At 41.8% G+C, this 20,525-nt stretch overlaps 1 protein-coding gene across 1 annotated transcript; it reads left to right on the top strand.

The window, feature by feature from the left end:
• The first annotated feature begins 6,734 nt into the window (after positions 1-6,734).
• On the top strand, positions 6,735-18,583 carry LOC111230566 (glycoprotein endo-alpha-1,2-mannosidase-like protein). Its single transcript, XM_022757344.1, has 4 exons — positions 6,735-7,850; positions 8,726-8,835; positions 16,099-16,175; positions 17,557-18,583. The coding sequence occupies exons 1-4, from the start codon at positions 7,346-7,348 to the stop codon at positions 18,191-18,193; spliced, it is 1,329 nt and encodes a 442-aa protein (XP_022613065.1). The 5' UTR covers positions 6,735-7,345; the 3' UTR covers positions 18,194-18,583.
• Positions 18,584-20,525: the final 1,942 nt, after the last annotated feature.

Genomic DNA, 20,525 nt, shown 5'->3' with positions numbered 1-20,525 from the left:
TGATTTAAAACACACTTTGGGAACGCCTGGGCCCTTGTGTATTACTTAGGGGGAAAATAAGCAGTGGTCACATGGGGAGCCTGTCAGCTCACCTTTCACCTCTCCTCCAGAGGGACATCAATCAATAAACCTGATCAATAACAAATCTATAACGTGCTGCCATGTTGTGACAGATATCCCTCCCACAACAAGCTTGTAGGTAAGAAAGCCTGCTGCGGGCCACCTCAGGGCCAAACAGGCAACAATGACAGACTGAGGCCTTGACGTTTAAAGGAATACAACCAGATTTTTGGGCGATTGACACTTCAGCTGATTTTACTATGAAGTGACAGAAAACAGAATCACGTTCACTGGATGTCAATATGGTGGACATTGTAGATTTTTAAAAGCTACAGCGTGTGTGAGTTAAAATGACTCTGATGGTATAAAATTCAACAAAACTGATGAAAATTGGTGCATGTTTTACTTCAAGCTTATCTACGTGGTCAGATCTGCAGGAGCATGTATTACTGTCTACCACTGAGTCAGTGTAAACAACAACAAAAAGAAAAAAGAGCTTTTATATATATGTGACAAAAAATTCCCTTTCTTTCTTATTTTCTTTCTCTATTTCTCTCTCAATACGTCAAAATATGAATCTATAACAATAACAAAAAGCTGTCAGTTGTTTTGTCCCACTGCAGTATTGTATGCCGTCATGTCATGTCATGTCATGTTATATTATGTTATATTGTTATGTCACTTTCTTTGTCTTTGTCTTGCTTCACCAAATAATAAAAAAAGAAAAAAAAAGATTTAAAAGAATAACTTTTAAAGGTACAGTACCTGATTAAAGGGCCAATCCTAAAATGATGTGAATCCAAGGGTTTTGCTGCCTAATTAGCTCATATACAACTGACTGAAGGTGTGTGGAAATTGTTGAAAAGAAGAAGCAAACAACAAACAAACAATGTTCTATTCACATATAAGCTCATTAACAGCCTCTGTCCCACAAAAGGTTGAGCAGTGTGTGCGACAGAAGACGGTTTCAGCACCAGGAACAGCTCCTCTAATGAAGCAAAAGCTTTGTGACAGTTCAGCAATTACAAGCCTAACGATTAACGAGCCATTACATCATCATAGCACACACAGCATGCTTGTGCTGTTCTGTGTAAATGGCAAAGACTAATAAAAGGTTGCTAACAGAATATTTCCCTCCGTTGTCAATGGAGTAAAACTGAATTTGAAAATTTAAAATGATCCATTTGCCACGAGATATTTGCACAAAAACATCCAAAATAAAACAAAATTGGACAGTGTCAACTGTACCTTCAAGGCCTTGAGTAATTTATTCTGTTCCAGATTCACAGTTATCATCCTCAGGTGCATTCAAGGATAATAATATACTCTCAATGACCAGCCTTGCATTCAGTGCACAGGGACTAACAGCTGCATCCACAGGCATGCAGATAATGAATGCATTATTTTCTCACTCCCACTAGGTGTCACCTCAATCATGCATTCTCTGAGACCACCCAAGACTGCAATAACATTAGAATGATTTGTACATAATCCAAAGATAGATGCATCATACACAATATCAAATAGTAAATGGGAATACTCTAGTCTGACACACAAACAGCACGTTCAGATAAAACGACCTGTTATTCATTTCTTTATTATGTTAATGGTTGTGCAGAGCAGAAGCTCAGACACATTAGCTCTTACTAGGGGCTATCCAAGATATAAATGTTTTCAGTCATAATATAAGCCCTCTATTACTCATTTTATACCCTAATTATTTTGTCCCTCATTGATCTACATGATAATCAATAACTTCCAACAGTAACAGATTTTTGTAGCACATACTGTAAAAAAAAAAATCTTTATCTCTGCATTAACAGCCAAACTTCTATTTTAAGCATTACACCAATAATACTGTATTATTTATACAGTATTTTTTTCTGCTTTCTTAAATTACACACAAATCTATGTAAAACAACAGTAATTATCTGTAATTAAAAATGTAGCTTGTTATTATAAAGGTTAATGTCCATACGAACAATTTAAAGATTTTCTCTGTAATTTCAGGGTAAATCTTATTAGTTTTACATTTATGTGACTTCTACATTCAAACTTTGTAATTCTGGATGAAATGGCTTGGTGTAGTATCCAATTAACATATTCATAGGAAATAATAAAAAAGTAAAATACTGCAACACTCAAATACAAATAAAAATATATATAAAATGAAACTATGTACAAAAGTGTTTTAGAATGACAAAACTCCTGCTGGTCAAGATGTGCAAAAGATCACAGTACAGACAATATCTGTCATGTGCAGGGATAATACCTCAAGGTGTTGATGTAATGTGGTTGTTGATTGATGAGGCCAGATGCAGAAGGAGAGGCAGGTGCTGGTCCATCATTGGTGATGATTAGACTGGAATTCTGGTGCTGATAAAGACAAACATGTGATAGGACCATTTGTTTAGATCATAAAGATTCTTTATATTCAAACATGTTAGGTCTGTTGTGTGTGTATAATAAATCATGATAGATATGAATACACAAAAATAGATACAGTATGAATATTATGAAATGTAAATGCAGGATGGAATGAAGGAAATGAAGAATAAACAACTAGAGGTGTGATAAGAATTCAATGTACACACTATATAACCACCAAATTGAGTAGTACAAATATAATATACTATTAAATACATAAATATAAGCAGTGGTATATTCATTATTAACAATCAGCAATATGAACATGTATACACTGTGGGTCTGATTTAATCACTGGTATGGACAAGTCTTACTTTTAAAAGTGAATGATAGCATGTTACTCACCTAGACCCTCCTCACTGTCTGGACTCTCTGCCGTTGGTGAGACGGGTGGAGGCGGTATTGAATCTGTACTGGCTCAGGTCCTGATAAAGACAGAGGGATGCTGAAATCTCCTGAGAAATGTAAAGACCTAGCGCACTTTCAATCATGGCTGATCTCCTAACAGTAATGTAAAGGGGTAACAACATGGTGAACCGAGTGCATCATTTCAGTAGATAACTGAAATAAAACAGATGGAGGTCTTGATCATAACATCATCACTGTGGCTGCTTCACACGCTGTTGATAGTGTTAATTCATTTTTTTAACATTTTAAATAAAGTTTTGGCCACATCTTATATTGCACCTTTACAGCACAACCACCAAAGCTGACATTTAAAAGTAAAGCTACATGTTCTTTGCCCACATTGCAAACCAACTAACAGTTTTGACACTAAAGTTAAAACAAAGACATTGAGCTTAACTTGACTGATATTGACACATTAGATGCATACAAAACATATTTTGATTTGCTTTTACGGTATATAAATCTGTGCTTGGATTATAAAATACAATCATGCTTTCCCTTATACTTACATAAAATCTGTGATGTACAAATGTTTGTATTTGCCCATTTTGCATTCAGGCCAGTAGATGTTGCACTGTTCACATGAAGCATCAAGATATAAACCCTTTGTGGAACCACTTTGCTGAGAAAGTAAAACCTCCCATGCTGTGGGACTCACATCCAGCACCAGAAGATACAACAGCCCTGGAAATTTTACTCACTGAGTATTTCACTTACTGACTGCTCACAGAGCCAGGTTTCAGTTCACTACTGCCATGTTGGTTTCTTGTGTCAGTATATGAGGTCATGGCATGGTCCTGCCAGTCACCGCATGTTGGCAGTCTTCATGATACGACCCAGCTAGGGGAAAAGGGAAGCAACATAAGACCAGGTGTTGTTGGTAAATCAAATTTACTGATTTAATTCATTGTGTAACCAGGAGGGTAAATAATTAAACACAAATACAAACAAGGCAAGAGGATAACTGAAGTAGGGAAGCCGACCATGGAGTCGGAGGCTCCTCCTCTCTGCTCCGACAGGGACAGGTAATCCATCAGTTAGTGTTAAAATGCTCGAGCTTTGTGCAGCAACAGGCTGTAATAACAAGAAAAACAGATCTGTCTTGTCTTTCCCAAAGGATGCAGAGAGGTAAGTCTAGACAGGGATAGATTTTAATATTAGCTGCTGTCACATTTCATGTCAGTTGCCTTTGCACTTGTGTGTCGTGTTTGTTCATATTAAGTTTGGTTCAGTGTTAGTCGGCTAGTTTTCAGCTCTAGTTCATTTCATTACTGATGACAGGAGTCAAAACATCTGTTGGAATGATTCTGTCTCTGTCAGAATAAAGAACATCACTGAGAGCTGAGAACCATCATGACATGTGCACCTGCACAATGACACCAAACTGAGTATTAGTTTCTATTCTATTGTTATTTAATGTAAAACGGTTCAGCAGACTGTTGATTACAACTAAGCTGAGGGAATAATGTATTTTCAGATATCTGTGATCATCTAATCAGAGTGCTGTTTCTTTTGTCTTTTTCTCTGTACTCTACGATATGATATTGATATGATTTCTCTCTATTATAATGTTTTTTTCCATCCAGCCAAGGTCTGGATCTTTGGGGACACCTACAACATCTTTAGGCTGTTATTTCTTTTCCCCCCAGATGCTCCAAGGATCCAGCTGATTACTGGCAGTTTGAAGGTGGATTTCTCTTCATCTGCTACGTTGCACCGTCACTTCTGGTAAAGATACATTGACCTTTGTGGTATGTTTTGATTTGACTTATTATTACACTGTATAGTTGTGATTCTGACATACAGACTACATACAGAGACTTAACAATTTCATTTGCATTTCTTCAGTATATTATATTTTATGAGAAATGTAAGAAAATTTATCTGAATCTGAATCATTAAATATTGTATTTAGATTGTGCTTCTACAGGTTTTAACATTACTTTACATACTTAAAGATTCAATGTTAACACAGTCCACGGTCCAAACACTCTAAAACTTCCCCCTGGCTTTATATCCTGTCTGCACGAAGAAATCAACTGCCCGGTACCAGAGGTAAGTCCGACAGAGTCAGAGGCTTTGAATTTACTTTCTCAGCAAAGTGGTTTGAGAAAATGTTCATTTCTTGATGCTTCTTGTGAACAGTGCAACATTTACTGACCTGAATCTAAAATAATCAAACACAAACATTTGTGTATCACAAACTGAATATCAGTAAAAGGGAAACCATGATTGTAGTTTATATTCTAAGCAACCATTTATAGTAATTACTGTGAAAGTATGGAGTTACTTTTGTGCCTCATTCCTGAGCCACAGTGGGACTTTTTGTCCACAGACAAATACATTTTGCAAACACACAAATTATATTTTGAAGAAAAAACATTTTTGAGCAAATAATACCGTAACCTGAGCAAACTAAAATCTATTCTGTGCTCAATAAATCTATTTCTCAGTTTGCGGTGCGTTCCGTGTTGGACGCCATCTTGGTTTAATGTTTTCTTCTCTCACGGTACAAGGTAAGCAGTGTTAACAGCAGCCTGCATCATCTTACAATAGCTTCATTTAAATCACACTTCCAGTGTTTCTGTTAGAACTGTATGTAAACAACATGTTAGCTAACAGTTTGCCATGGCTCTGAGACGTGAGATGTGAGTTGTATTTCCTGTCTTAAGGTTGTTCGTAATATTGGCTAGCTGGCTAGCTTTCTGTTCGTCACTGCAGCAGTTGATCAGTGGAAACTGTGGGATGTCTGACCTGGTTGGTTACAGGTAGGCATGTTATTCACCTGCTAGTTACTTCAGCTCAGCAGTTAGTGATGGCTTCTCTCTCTGTCTTGCTCTGTGTTTTTGAAACTTCATTGTAGAGGATTGTGATGTCTACTGTCAGGGGGGAAGAGTGACCTCCTAGCTGCCATTCAAACTGGTAAAACGGATCTGTCACATCTCATCTTCAGGTTGGTGCTCCTGTAAAAGTGTGGGAGCCCCCCCCCCCCCCCCCACCCCCCACCCGCGCCCCCCACTATGTGTCAGACTAAAGCATTACATTTGCAAAAAAAACAAACAAGAAGCATGTATGAAAGGACATTAGTGCCACAGTAAAGGAGAGGAAGGAGATCTAAAAAAAATGAATTACGTTTTTCTTCAACACATAATATAAACAGTGCATATGTATCTGCCTTATTTTAGGTAAAAACAATATGCTTATTTTCTCTCTTTGTGAGGTGAGATTAGACCAATATCAATCTTACGTCTGTGTGTCACGTTTGGAGCTGGACTTGAGACATAATTAGCTTTGATTAGCATTTAGACCAGAAGCAAGGGGAGGACCGTTAGTCTGGATCAGTCCAAAGTGGAAGAAATAAATAACAATGAAGTAAACTGTTTACGAATAGATTAAACAAACAAAACTCAGTATGTTAATACTGCATGTGCGCTTTAGGGGAAGTGGTAGGTGTATTTTTTAACTTTGCTAAGGCTAAGGCTAACCACGCCAAGATCTCATTATTTTGATCTCACTCTGGGAACGAAGGCAAACAACAAAATGGTGAATGTTTCCTGTAAAAAATAATAATGTCAACACTAGAATGAGACACGGTGTGGAACTGTTTCCTGCTCTGGCACTGAATATCACTTTCAACACCGCTGTGAATAATAAGCATATTTGTCATATTGTCTGACAAATTATGATTAAAACACAAACATGAACCTTTTGTGATTCTGTTGACACATATTTCTTCATACTTGTGAATTCCCACAGACAGGGTTAAGCTCCGCCTCCTGCTTCTTTGTGGCACTAATCACCCCTCATACATCTCTTTCCGGTCGGGGGTTAATCCCACCTCCCTGCTGCTCTCGCTACAGAAACAAATGTTACATTGTTTCGTCTCGTGTATAAACACAGTCTCTCTAATCCAGATCTGGTTCTGTAGCGACACAACAGGAAACGGTCCCTTGTGATGGAGGTGGGATGACCGGAAGAGCCGCTGCAACAGCTCGACGGAAAAAACACTGAAACAAACGGACAGTGGCGACGTGCGATTGGATGGAAACGGAGAGGTAACCAGACTTGGTTTGTTACAGCTCGTCTCTGAACCAGACTGGCTTCTGATTTCAGACATGAAGGAACTGTTGAGCGAGCTCGATCCGTCACTCCTCTCCCGAAGAGAGAGGATGGAGGAAGAATGAATCGTCACGGCTGTGCAGAGACCGTAGAGCAGGATGTCCTCGGGTCGTGATGATGGAAGTGAAATGAGATTGTTTTTAGTTATCGTGCGTTTCACAGATTCCATTATGCACCAGTGTCTGCAGTGACTGAAGCGCCGTTTCTTCCACCTGCTCGATGCCACTTCAGGCTGCTCTCACCGGCTGTAGCTGGCGTTAACGCGACGCCGTACCACTCTCCCGCCTGGCTTGTGCACCGGCTGCTTCCTGCAGCACCACGGACAGCGACCATGACTCGGCTGCGCAGGAAAGCTCTCATCGCACTTTTCCTCTTCACGCTCTTCATTTTCGGGACCATGATGGGACTCAGGACGCTGAAGCCCAGCGACGGCTTCTCGGACATGGCCCCCGGGATGGACTTCATCGGGGAGAGGTCCGACAGGCGGCGGCTGGACGTGAAAGACGTGGTGGTGTCGCCGGGTCAGTTCCACATGGGCAGCAGCGACACTAAAGTGGTTTTCACCAAATCCGACAGAGATTACAGCATTTTCTATGATGTGCACATATTCTACTACCTGTGGTACGGCTCTCCCAGCATGGACAACAAGTACATTCACTGGGATCACGTGTTGGTGCCACACTGGGACCCTAAGATTGCAGCCAGTCATGCCCAAGGAAGGCACACACCTCCAGAAGACATTGCCTCAAGTTTTTACCCTGAGCTGGGACCCTACAGCTCCAGGGACCCAAAGGTGCTGGACTCACACATGGCCCAGATAGAAGCGGCTGCAGCAGGTAACAATTCTTGCAACACTGGCTCTGAATGTTGGGTTTGAAGTGTTGACCCCCTAAACCAGGACTTTAGAAATCCAGGGGTCATATCAAAAATGAAGTCTTTAGTTTGTTTTCATCATTTGGGGATCTTCAGTTTGTGTGATTGTGTCGTAAAAATATGCAAAACCTTTGGTTACTTTAATGCCAGCATTTGTCTAAGGAATGAGATGGGGGGGGAGAATATATTTTAGTAAATACAGGGGGGTAACTATGGGGTGCGGTACTGGAAAGTTTGGGGGAAATGGTGATAACAACCTTTGGTCTTACAGTAAAATTAAAGAGTAACTGTATGACGATGTTTCAAGTCCTATAGGAGGATGGGGGAAAGGGACTGTGGGGTTACTGAAAAATGAATAAAGAGGGTAGAACTGGAATTATGTTTCTATTTTTCTTCTAATATTTCACTTATCTATTGTAATATGTCAGTGAACGGGGGGATGTAATTGGAGCACAGATGTCTGTCAGCCTGAGAAATTAAAACAACAAGATAGATGGATAGATGAGAACAGAAACATCCCACAAATCTTACTCTAACCATGTAATGTAAATACAAATTGTAGTTTCACCCATTAGCAAACACTGTAGTCTGTAAGACTCACTTTACAGATGTGCTTTGAACAGACAGCTGCAGCCACTCCACGGATTATTTCTGTCAGATTCATGTTTTCTTGCTTCATTGTATTATTCAAAATACGACAAGTTGTAGAAATGTACATCCAACATCCAACAAAACAGGGCTTGCACTTTCTGAATCACATTCAAATTTCACGTCTGACTGCACTCGGGCCAGACTCACTCCCCTCCTCTGCTCCCCTCTCCTCTCTGTGGTGTTGTAGGGGTGCTGGTGTTGTCCTGGTATCCTCCCGGGGTGGCGGACGACCACGGGGAGCCCACAGAGGACCTGGTTCCTGCTGTCATGGACGCCGCCCACAGGCACAGCATCAAGGTAACTGGTGAGACAACCGGTATGTTTTTTCCTTTCTGATGATTTACTGATTGAGTGAATGACTTGCCAGTGACAGTGAACTGTGTGGTGCTGCAGGCAAAGATGGAAATGTTCATATATTCAGCATGAAAATAAGAGTCAGAGTCAATTCATGTTGCTTGTAAACGAACATAGATTCATGTGGTGCGTTTATAGGTCACGTGCTCCTTTTGAACACTGCCAACAGAAATGCTGAAACTCTCCATGTTGCCTTAAGAAAAAGTGAATTGTAATCGTCATATTTCCACAGAGTCGGCGTCAGCTTTCAGGACAGCACGATACAACACTGACTGTTTCTCTGTGGAGATACGACAATTCGGTCAAAGCTGATTTTGTCAATTACGTGTTTGTTTGTTTTGGTTTGTTTTTACATTAGTATCATTTGAGCAATCCAGGGATTGATACAGCATCAATCAAAATATCAGATATGAGATAATAAATCAGTTTTGAGCATGTGAACATAATGTTAGAAAATAAGGCCTGTTATAAAATTCACTTATGACCAAAACTGTATAATAAAGCCTTATTATTTATTGACCTACTGCATTATAAAACACATTAATAAAGACTGTAGCCCACATTAATGAGAAGTCCTCCCTGGTTACACCTGATAGTCACACAGTGAAATTAATTAGAAACAATTAAAAACGCTGAAGTCTATTAAAACCTTTTCCCCTTCTCTCTCCACAACAATCTTAACAAACCACAAATTAAGATCCATGTTTTCCTGTTTTGTTGTTGTTGTTGTTGTTGTTGGGTGCTACTGGTCGGCACAGGTTTTTATTGATGGTCACCATGGTAACATTAGTCAGTATTTATTTTTGTGAAACATTAGACTGATCTATGAGTGAAATGGAGACTGGCCTAACACTGCAGACCGGTCTGAAACATCTTTGTGAAACCGGCCCCTGGTGTGCGCGGGCCTTTAAGAGTGCAGTGTGTTTAAACAAGCTGAGAAAAGATCGTTGTGCCCTTTATTCAAAACACAGGATGTCTTGCAGCTGCATTGCCTTCTGCTCCACTGAGACCGCTGACTGTGAGGACATTTTTTTTTTCTACCTCAACACGGCTGTTTTCGATTTTGATCCTCTGACCTCAAAAGCCTGACATTTTAAAGTAATACGGACGTTGCAGAGAGATGAAAATGTTCAGGCTCGTTCCAGCTGAGCCGCGAAGCTCAAGTGCTGAGCGCAGACTGTAGATTCAGCATTAACAAGACAGAGGCGCTTTCCGTCAGTCTACTTTCATGCTCCTTATATGGAAGTCTTAAACCGAGAACTGGGTCTCTGAGTGTGTGTGTGTGTGTGTGTGTGTGTGTGTGTGTGTGTGTGTGTGTGTGTGTGTGTGTGTGTCGGTCAGACTTACACAACAGTGTGTATCTCACAGCTGACCTGAGGGCTACTGCTCCAGTGTTTCAGTGCACTGACAAAATAGAGGCTGAAGTCTGTGTGTATGAGCAGTCATGTGTGTGTGTGTGTGTGTTTGTGTGTGTGTGTGTTGGACATCACATCATGTGACACAGTGATTCCGAGGTGTAAAGATTGATCATGCTTCTATATTTAATCTTTAAACAGACACACTGGTGTCACAGAAATCAGTTAGCGACTCACACATGACGGACAGGAGGACACAGGCTGATCTATAATCCCCCTGCGGCCCTCCACCCTCACAAATTAAGCATAGATTGACCCTGTTTGCTCAGTGAAACGTTGATGTCAGGACGCTGGCTGCAAACAAGTGAGAAATTAAAACTTAAGTAGAGCAGATTACGCTCTAATGACAAAATCCCTCATTATGCCAACAAACCTCTTTTACTTTGACTAAGGAAGCTTTCCTGTTTTAATGAGGAAGTTACTGTCTTTCATAACAGCTGTTTGAACACGGATGAGATCTCAAACATATGAACGAACGGATCGAGTTTTTCTTCCATTTAACTGTCGATACAAACCCACATGTGCTTTAGCTCAGGATGTGCGGGTGCAACACGTTAAAGCTGCGAGCGGAAGGTGTGAGGATTATCACCTGACTCCTTACGCTGCTCTGTCTGTAACGTTACTGTTTACTGCTTCAGTGTCTCCGCCCTCATCCACCTTCTTTACAGCAACAACAAACAGCTGTTTTGAGCACAAAAGCTGTGATAAAGACAGACAGTGAGCAACGAGCTGATGATGAACATGTAGCTGCTGAAGAGCCAGATATTTCTCTCAGGTGTTGGTGGAGACCAAAAACAGAGCTAAAGGAAGAGTTAATATTGGACTTACAATCACCAGGAGGCGAGAGACACAGCTCCAGGTGGATGCTAATGTTGTTCTCTGTATACTGGACGCGCAAATAGTCCTTTGTTTGCATCAAAAGAAGTGATTAATGCAACTTTAAAAGACTGAATGATTCTATCAGTCAAACATCCTCAGAAATACAGAACTCAACTTCTCCTGGTCACTGCTACAGACCTGATTGCATCACAAGCCTAAATGCTACTTAAGGCTACATCCACACTGTCGCGCCTACAACTGAGACTTCTGGAAACGCCGTTCGCCCAGTTCTTAGTGTGAAAACTCTGGGGTTGCGTTGCAGTCTGGATGACGGTCGCTCCCTGACTGTGTCTCATCAGTCACGACTACCAGCTGAGAATACAACGTGGATGACAAACAAGCGTTTCTGACCTTGGTGTCTCTTTGCTAGCAGCTGTTGTGTGGTTGAATTCTGCATTTTAATGCTACAACTGTCTTCGCTGTTCCTCGTTTGTAGTATTTTCTGCAACTAACCAACCGCAGAGTGGACAACCTGCTTCCTGTTTACAACTGCATACTTATTATATATACTTATTTTCTGACATGGAGCTAAAACGCTCATCTGAACGGAGATTGTTTTTATTTTAAAATGAAAAGTATTAGTGCAGATGAAGTCTTGGCTAACCCCGCCCTCTCCCTAACACCTCCACTATGGTTGATGTTTGAAAAGTGTGTCAGAGGCTGAAGGGCAACGTATAGTCCCATTACGACACTTGAGGAAACTTTCCCACCATAAAAAGAGAGGAGGTTGTTTTTCTTTGTGTAGCATCTGTCCATCTCTTGCATCATATATGCTGCTTGCACATATATGCACATGCTTACATTGTGTGTGTTGTTGCTCTGGTAGAAAGAATCACTGACCAGATGGAAGTTAAATACAGATGTGTTGTGTGCAGTTAACTCGGGTCACATTGCAGGATTTCTAATCATTTCAAGCCATTTCAAGGCCTCGAGAAGCGACGTTTCCTTCTCTCATGCTGCTATTTTGCATCTGCACTTTTAAATTTATCATCCCTGTTTACATAATTAGGTGAATGAATGTAGCAACGCACCAACACGATGATGTAACATTGCTTCAGGTTAGTGTTTTTCATTATCTGCAGAGAAGACAAACATTGGTAAACCGTTCAAGAGGCTTGTTTGTTGTGGCAGAATCTATACACCTGAGGCTGGGAATGTAAATACGAGAGTCTGTCAGCGTCACACAGCACGGGGGGGGGGGGGGGGGGGGTATCGGAGCAAACAAAGCACTTCTCCTCCACATCCATCCCCGGCTTATTCAGCCAAACAGGGACAGATTGAACAGCATCTTACCTCCCCGGCCTTTCATGATTTCCAACCAGTCGGAACGGCTGACAAGAGCTGAGCCCAGGCGCCAAACGCCGCTGCTGCGTTGCCATGGAAACTGTTTATGAAGACCTTGCAGCCGCTTTTGAAAGATGGAGTGGGCGTTGAGCGTTTCAGTGTTTGTGGCTCGACAGCTCTGTCAATGCTCCGCTGTTCGCCACTGTGCTGCAGTAAAACCTGTTTCCCTCTTTGTGACTGAAGCAAACAAGCACGCCACGGTTGTTCCTGGATGACAGACGGCGTCCATCACCCCCACCCCCCCCACAGCTCCCGCTACAGAACATAACACACTGTTCTCATGTTCTTCACGTTTTAATTGAGTTCCTCTAAAAAATTCTCTCTTTGCATATGAACTGTTGATTCCCTCTGGATCACATGAAAACTCGGCAGATTGATTTTAATTTTTAATTAGGACTGAGAAGCAACTAAAATGGAGATTTCTGAAACTGTGGGTCAGTGGTATAGATGCAATCCTGTGTTATCTGAACGTGTTGACAGATGAGGTAACTACACGGGACACGGCTGTGGGGATGGTGAGCATCTGCTTCCCTTGTTCCCTGTTCCTCCTCCCTCTCACCTCGGTATTCTGCAGGCTAAACTTAGTCTGCTCTTGTGTCTCCTTCTATCTTTATACCAGAGGAAAAGGGGCACAGTCTTTGCCTGCCTGTTTGTGCCTGAGTGGCCATGCGGGAATATGAGCACATTCCCAATTAAGAAATATGCCACTTGCAAAATGAAATAATTTTTCAAACTTAGAGGGAGTTAAGAGTTTTAACCACTGGCAATGCTGTAGAGCTCATGTGTTCAAGCACCCGTATTAATGCCAACTGCAAAGGGTAATGCACAGTAATGTATGTCAATAGTGGGTGGTGGTAATGGCCCGATAACAGGAAGCAAAAATAGCAGTAAAACCAGAGAAAACTGTGCAGTTTCTTGAGAATAAAAATGTTTAACGTAAATAAAACTGTGACTGTGAACAATGATAACTCCTCTGGGAACCTTAAACTTTAGCTGATGTTTCCTCCAGGAGCAGCTTCAGTAAATGAATGAACAAATCTTTTGTACCAATTCTTTTTCCAGTTTGGTTCACACCAGGTTTAGAAAGGTACAGACAGTACTGCCTGCAGGAAGTACACATACGTTGCAGTGTGAATCCAACACAGGCTCTCGCCTCCTCCCTCCTGTTCAGCTTTTATATAACCGTCTAACTGCCTGCGACTACGGCCTTGAAGAGTGTTAAACACCTCTCTTCACTCGAGTGACAAAGTTTAGTTTGTGTTAAGTGCAGGTGGTGACAGATTGATACGTGTTTTCCCCTCAGGGCTTACAGTAGGTGTACGCACTCGCTGCTGAGACCATTCAGTGCTACGAGCTCGTAAATGACTCAGCCCGACTTCGCTGTCCCCCGCACTTCTTGTAGGTGCCGAACTGCATCTTGTGTGTCGAGGAATAAAGAATCTGCAGATTCGTCCGTGTGCCAGTGGAACAACAGACTCCTGCTGCGTCTGAAAGAGGGAAAGTCAGTCAGTACACTCACATGTAGTACACTGTGTACTCTCACTGGAGTAGTGCGTGAATTCGATTGACAGGGTAGTGTTGTCTCAAATCCAACAGTGCCGCTGTTGCACTCGCCAAAAATGGCAATCGCAACACGTGACCGTGACTGCCGCCTGCGAAAAATGTCCACCGTCTGCTTTGCTCACTTGACTTGAAAATGAATGTTTTGCTGTCCTGTGCGCCGCCTGTGTCACGCAACATGGACATTATGGCGCCATCGGTCACGTTGTCACACATTTGAAGATACGCTGGTGGTCCTACCCCTTCCGCTACGTAGCCAAGATGGCGGCTGTTGAGGGTGAGAAGTGCCCAGAGATCCACACTCGCTGTGTCCCGGTGCCTGTTAGCCTGTTAGCTCGTTAGCCTGTAAACCTGAGGATATCATTCCTGATGCGTGCTTTCATCATCTTGGGGTCATTTCTTACTTTATGCTACTGGTTGATAGAAGCTTTATGTACCATATTTTGGGAGGATAACAAACAATAAATAGCTTTATTTACACTTGATTCTCACGTTTCCTGTTAATATCCCCTGCGCTCTTGAGGCCCAAATGGTGCGCAACATCAAAAACGTACTGTATTGGTAGAGGCCCACACCAGGTACAAGGACGCAATGTCACACTCAAACATCACAGTTCAAGTTTACACTGTATGTGTAATCACTAACAACAATGTGTTTTGATAAATGTAAATGCATGCCATGCTAACAATCATACATCTGTTAAAGCTAAAGTATAACCTTTTATTAACACAGATGTATTAAATGAAGCAACAGTTTGTAATAAAGGTCAAATGAGTCCGTCCTGCTGTGTTCACACGCCACTGAGCAGCAGGAAAAACCTGTTCCACTTCTCATTGCAGGTATACTCTATTAATAATTTGCATATAATTCCACTGCAGAAGCCTGTGTGACAAACGTTTCATCTGCCAGTCATCAAGCGGCGCATGCATTATGTATTATCTACACCCATAAACCCTGTGCAGGTGCTGAGCAACAATTATCCACACAAAAGAAAACGCATCAGCACGCTGCTATACGCTTCGTACTCCTTTTATGGACATGATTGACGTTAAATCCATCATTTACTTGGTAGCTGTCAGTCATGTGTCGCCCTCACGACTATTTGCGGTTGAGACGTTGTCAGTCCTCGACATGTGAAATAAAAGAATGGGGAACAAGACTCAGTGTCCGTCCGAGACAGCAGGATTTGAATTGGTCTGAATAGAGACATTTTAAAAGCTATAGAATAAATTAAACTTTATTTAAGCTTATTTTCAGACTGTGTCTGTGCGAGAAGACTTTGAAGCAGAGTTAACTGTACAGGCTATTTTTTTTAACTTAGACTCGTCTCAGTCTTGTGTTTGTTTTCACTCAGTAATTCTAATTCTTCACTCACATCTTTTGCTAAGTAAACTTTACTGCAGTGGCCAAATCATTACTCATTACCCAGCAGGAGTTTGCATCTTCAAAGGTATTTTCGTAATCTCTCAGATATTTACCGTCAAAAATAAACAACCCACACATGGCTAAAGGAGCCATTTGTAAGTTTTGCTACTGCTAAATAGCTAGCATTAGCATTAACGGCTAATTACTTTCCCCATCTGGAAGAAACATTGTAAGTTCAGCATCAAACTTTATTTCTTCACTCACCAACAGCTGTCTCCAGAGGTTGAAACCAACACCAATGTTTACTCTTAGCTCTATCTACGTCTTTTCTTCTACTGAAGTTAGAAAGTGAAGGGAGGGAAATCCTGACTTCAACTTGAATACAATGATGATGGATATTAGAGGGTGTCGCACTCGGATCTGACAGAAAGATAATATCCTTTAATTTCAGACAGCACGACTAAATAATTAGCACGATCCACAGATGATGTCCATCAAAACGAATAATACACTGGAATAACGAGCGAGTTTTCATTGTGAAACTCGATGAATAACCTTTTTATTTTTTCAGGTTTCTGTTTAATCGTCTTCTGCTTTTACAGTCGTTTAGCTGACATCCATGTTCAAATGTATTTTTGCACAGGTGGCCTTTCACATCCAGCCGTACAAAGGGCGGACGGACCAGAGCATGCATGACAACATCAAATACATTACTGACAAGTAAGTTGTTTTTCTGTGCGTCCACTTTCCTCTGTGCCACATTTGTTTCCTTTCATTCACCAAAGGGTAAACCTCTGTTTTCCCCATCAGCGACCAGTGACATTAAAAGTCTATTTTAGTGTTTTTGTTTCACCTGAGGTGGGTAAAGACCCGTCGCTGCCCTGCGTCTGATTGGCTAGTACTTGGTTAGATTTTGGATTTAGGGTTTTATGGTTGCCCACCACAGGTTGAGAAAAATAACGCTGGTCAAACATGAAGCCTGATGAGCGAAGATGAGGAACAGGAAGTCAGGACTCTTTGTTTACCTCATAAAATTGTCCTATATGTATCCTCCTGTCACTACTCCTATAGTGATGTATACGATATGTAAGCTTTATGAGAGAGACCTGGAGAAAGGCTATGAGGTTATTCATATTACATTTCATCTAATAAGATATTTGGCACTGGTCTGAAACATCACAATGTGAAGAGAAAACGAGACCAAAGAGTCTCAGTGGTGTCGTGTTTATAATGATACTGGACTGGAGTAAAATCAAAGCCAAGGCTAGAGTGCCATGAGCTCTGATTTCTGTGCTTTATACGGCTGCCAGTATTTCACAAACCCACTGTGCTGACCATCTGTATAAAATAAAACAAATATTGTGGAGACAGAAGAGACAACAGTTTAAGTAAAGTATTTTCTGAATGTCTGACACGAACTCAACCTGTGAAAGTTTAGCTGTATTAAAGGTGCCAGATGTGACATTAATATATTTATAATCAAACAAATCAGACCACAGACCAGATCAGTAGCTTCTGTGGACCTCTAGCCTGGTTCTGGAGTCAAATGTGTATTTTATTTAAAGCTCCTCCAGTCTAAAGGTCTCTGTCCATGTGTAGTGTGATTATAGATCAGGTCTAGCTTCTATATTAATACTGTGAAAGTATCAAAGCCTCAGTCCACAGAGAAATGCACACAGCCTGTATTCAGAAACTGAGCCTTAAAACCAGCCGTCAGGACTTCTGGAACTTTGTGATGTCACAACAAAGCAGTCACCAAGCCCCGCCCACCTGGACCCACCATCCAAACCTTTACAGGATTTGGATTCTCTGAGTGTTTTTACCTGAAATCTGCTTTATTTTTATTGGATCACTCAGAAAACAGTGAGCCAATCAGAAGAGAGGCTCAGAGCCTCCTCTCTTCTGATTGGCTCACCGACCTGTTGTTACTAGAGCTGCAGAGAGAAGCCTGAGAGAGGAGCTGTAAAACTACACTGAGATGGTTTTTAGTTCTTAAAACCACAAATATATCCTGATAAATTGATATAAAAGGTCAAGATATATAAAACTTTAAAATTGATTTTTTTTTGCATATTATAACCACTTCTTCTGTTTTGCTCAGGTATGGAAAACACAGCGCCTTCTACAGATTCAGGTCCAGCACGGGGCGAATCCTGCCTCTGTTTTATGTCTACGACTCCTACCTGACACCACCAGAGTCCTGGGCGGAGCTCCTGACAGCTAAAGGCTCCCACAGCGTCAGGGGCACGCCTTACGACGGCATTTTCGTCGCCCTCATCGTCGAGGAGCGCCACAAACACGACATCCTAGCTAGCGGCTTCGATGGTATGTACACCTACTTTGCCTCCAACGGATTCTCCTTCGGTTCATCCCACCAGAACTGGAAAGCCATCAAGACCTTCTGCGACGCAAACAATCTACTGTTCATCCCCAGCGTCGGCCCGGGGTACGTAGACACGGCCGTCCGACCGTGGAACAACCATAACACCAGGAACAGGGTGAACGGACGCTACTACGAGACATCCCTGCAGGCAGCTCTGTCCGTCAGACCAGAGATCGTCACCATCACATCCTTTAATCAATGGCACGAAGGAACGCAGATAGAGAAGGCGGTACCTAAGAAAACAGTCACCCGTTTGTACCTGGACTACCAACCCAACCAGCCTGGCCACTACCTGGAGCTCACGCGTCAGTGGGCTGAGAACTTCAACAAGGAGAAGGACAAATGGCTGATGTGAACATGGTTTATTTACCCCGGTAGATACGCTGAGCCTCTCACTGTAGAAAGACAACAACTTTATGTTTGTACATGTACTCGTTTCTCTCCGTTACTCTAGCACCGCTGATGAGCTTTTCCCTCCAAACCTTCACTCTACTGTCACTGTTTTTAATCACTAACATTTTTTGTACAGGTTAATAATGTCGCCGCTTTGTCGGATCTACAAGGTCACAGCGACGGATAATCGTCATTTCCTGATTAACAAAATCAGTTCGGTATCTGTTTGAGACGTCGAGAAAGTGTGGCTATGTACAGTAACTCTGCTCTGTAGGGTTTTTCTTTTTTTCTTATTTTCTTATGATAGGAGATTGTTCTTGTTCTAAGAATGTTCTTCCCTGTATTTCCTTGAAGACGAATTAAAAAAATGTGTGTCTGTTTACGGTTTGGAGAATCAGTGTTTGACATAAAGCGACAGATGTGGAAAATGTAGCTTTCAAGCAACCATCAGAGATCTGCCCTGAGCTGTAAGGACAGCTACTGCAGCTGTACACTGGTCTGTTTGTGGTGATAACAGTTGAAATCAGACGCTGAAATAATCTCTGCAGTCGATCTTAAAGGAGGCTGTGCAGTATTTAAAAGATGGGACAGAAGACGAGGCTCCTGCTGGGCCAAATGATGTGTGTGCATTGAGAAATCACACTTTACATTACACAGCACAATTATAAACCAATTAAGTTATGAAATCAAAAGTTACCAAGACTCTCAAGTAGTTTTATTCATTGAATACAGTTCGGGGTTAGCAGGCTGAGGATGTCAGCAGCAGGGGAAATCAGTGCACACCTCTAACTTAAAGGATAATTCTCCTCCACCTCTCATTTATTGGCTTATTGTACTCACCGAAGCTGAGAGCTCGGGCTGCGATGACATTGACAGGGCGAGAAACACGAAACGTCCGGCGATCTGACGGTTTGTTTAAAAACAGATGAACTTTATTCAGAGATCTGAATGCATCTGAAAGGTCCATAACGGTGACAACTATGGTAAGTGTCGTCAGTCAAAGTTGGAGTCAAGCAGCAACCTCCGACACTGAAGAACCAGAAGCTGCAGTTCCTCTAATGACCACTAGAGTCTGGCTCCAGCAGTGAGTCAATCCCCATAGACTCCCATGTTAAAATGTCCAAATTTACATGTTTACAGTGGAGTCAGGCACTGCCAAGATGGTGACGGCGGAGAAGCTCACTCTGAGCTTCAAAACCGCTCTTAAGAAACCTGTGGGTGACGGGAAGTCAACCTATGAACAGTGACAGAGTTTAAAGACTGCTTGTATTCTTTTATCCCGTTACTACTTTTCCCAGGTCCCAACAAACTGCAACAAACTGAAATCATTAATCTATTCACTAACAAATATTTATGCAAGTTAGCTTATTGGAATAACGAGTAAAGTTAAGGGGATGATGGTCAGGATGGAGGGATGAAATGGGGTTTCAGCAGGAGGGGACAAATAAGGGGGTATTAATGGGGGTATATTGATGGACCAGGTGGTGCAGGTGGTGTTGCTGCAAGAAAACTTATGGTAATAGGTTTGACTGTGTTGGTTTCCATGGCTCAGAGGTGCTGGTGTTCATATCACGTAACAACACACATAATGTCAGCTTCTGTTTAGACATGGTTTGTTCATTCTTGGATTAATGTCAGCTAGCTGTTAGCCCCAGGAAAAGGACATTAGAAATTACATTTGAAAAAAACAAAACATGTATAATTAGAATATATGTAGGTATAATTTCAAGGATTTCATAATAACATTTTGATAATGTCTCAAACTGTCACGACCTCTCCCCCAGTGACACCTGATCGTTTGGAGCGGATGTTCTTTTCTTTATTTTCAACCTTAGTGTGGACGTGGTGCACTTGGTTTCGTTTTTGGTTTTGTCTGTTATTCTTTCTTTGTCCGTGGGCCGCGCCTTCCTGGTTCCTGGTTCTCACACCTGACCCTCATCTGTAATCAGCACACCTGGCCTCCATCCACCACTCAACTCTGCAGTAATACTAAGCCAACCCCTCGATGGTTGGTCTTCACTCGGTTTGTTTGAGATAGATTGTCTTTATGACCTGCCAGCTTTCTGCCTCCAGGATCTCCTCCAGCCACCATTCCTTTACCTTTTTATTAAATAAAATACTTGTTTTTTTTTGGACTAACCGGCGCCTCTCGTGTCTGCGTTTGGGTTCAGCCTTGATCTTTGACAATAACAGGTGCCATAAACTAATGAAAAACCCCATCCCATATACTGTTTCTCATACAATACACACAGTGCACGTGCAGTTTGTGCCAGTACTGTATTTGTAAGGGTAAT

This window comes from Seriola dumerili, unplaced genomic scaffold, assembly GCF_002260705.1.
Source record: "Seriola dumerili isolate Sdu_G_001 unplaced genomic scaffold, Sdu_1.0 BDQW01000273.1, whole genome shotgun sequence".
In the NCBI taxonomy this organism is placed as follows: domain Eukaryota; kingdom Metazoa; phylum Chordata; class Actinopteri; order Carangiformes; family Carangidae; genus Seriola; species Seriola dumerili.
This window is presented reverse-complemented; position numbering and strand designations above follow the sequence as displayed.

What these genes read in the sequence shown, in the direction of transcription:
- LOC111230566 (XM_022757344.1), top strand. Translation starts at nt 7,346, where the DNA reads ATGACTCGGCTGCGCAGGAAAGCTCTCATCGCACTTTTCCTCTTCACG. An exon ending in GATAGAAGCGGCTGCAGCAG is followed by an intron (nt 7,851 to 8,725) that starts GTAACAATTCTT and finishes GTGGTGTTGTAG; the next exon opens with GGGTGCTGGTGTTGTCCTGG. An exon ending in CCCACAGGCACAGCATCAAG is followed by an intron (nt 8,836 to 16,098) that starts GTAACTGGTGAG and finishes ATTTTTGCACAG; the next exon opens with GTGGCCTTTCACATCCAGCC.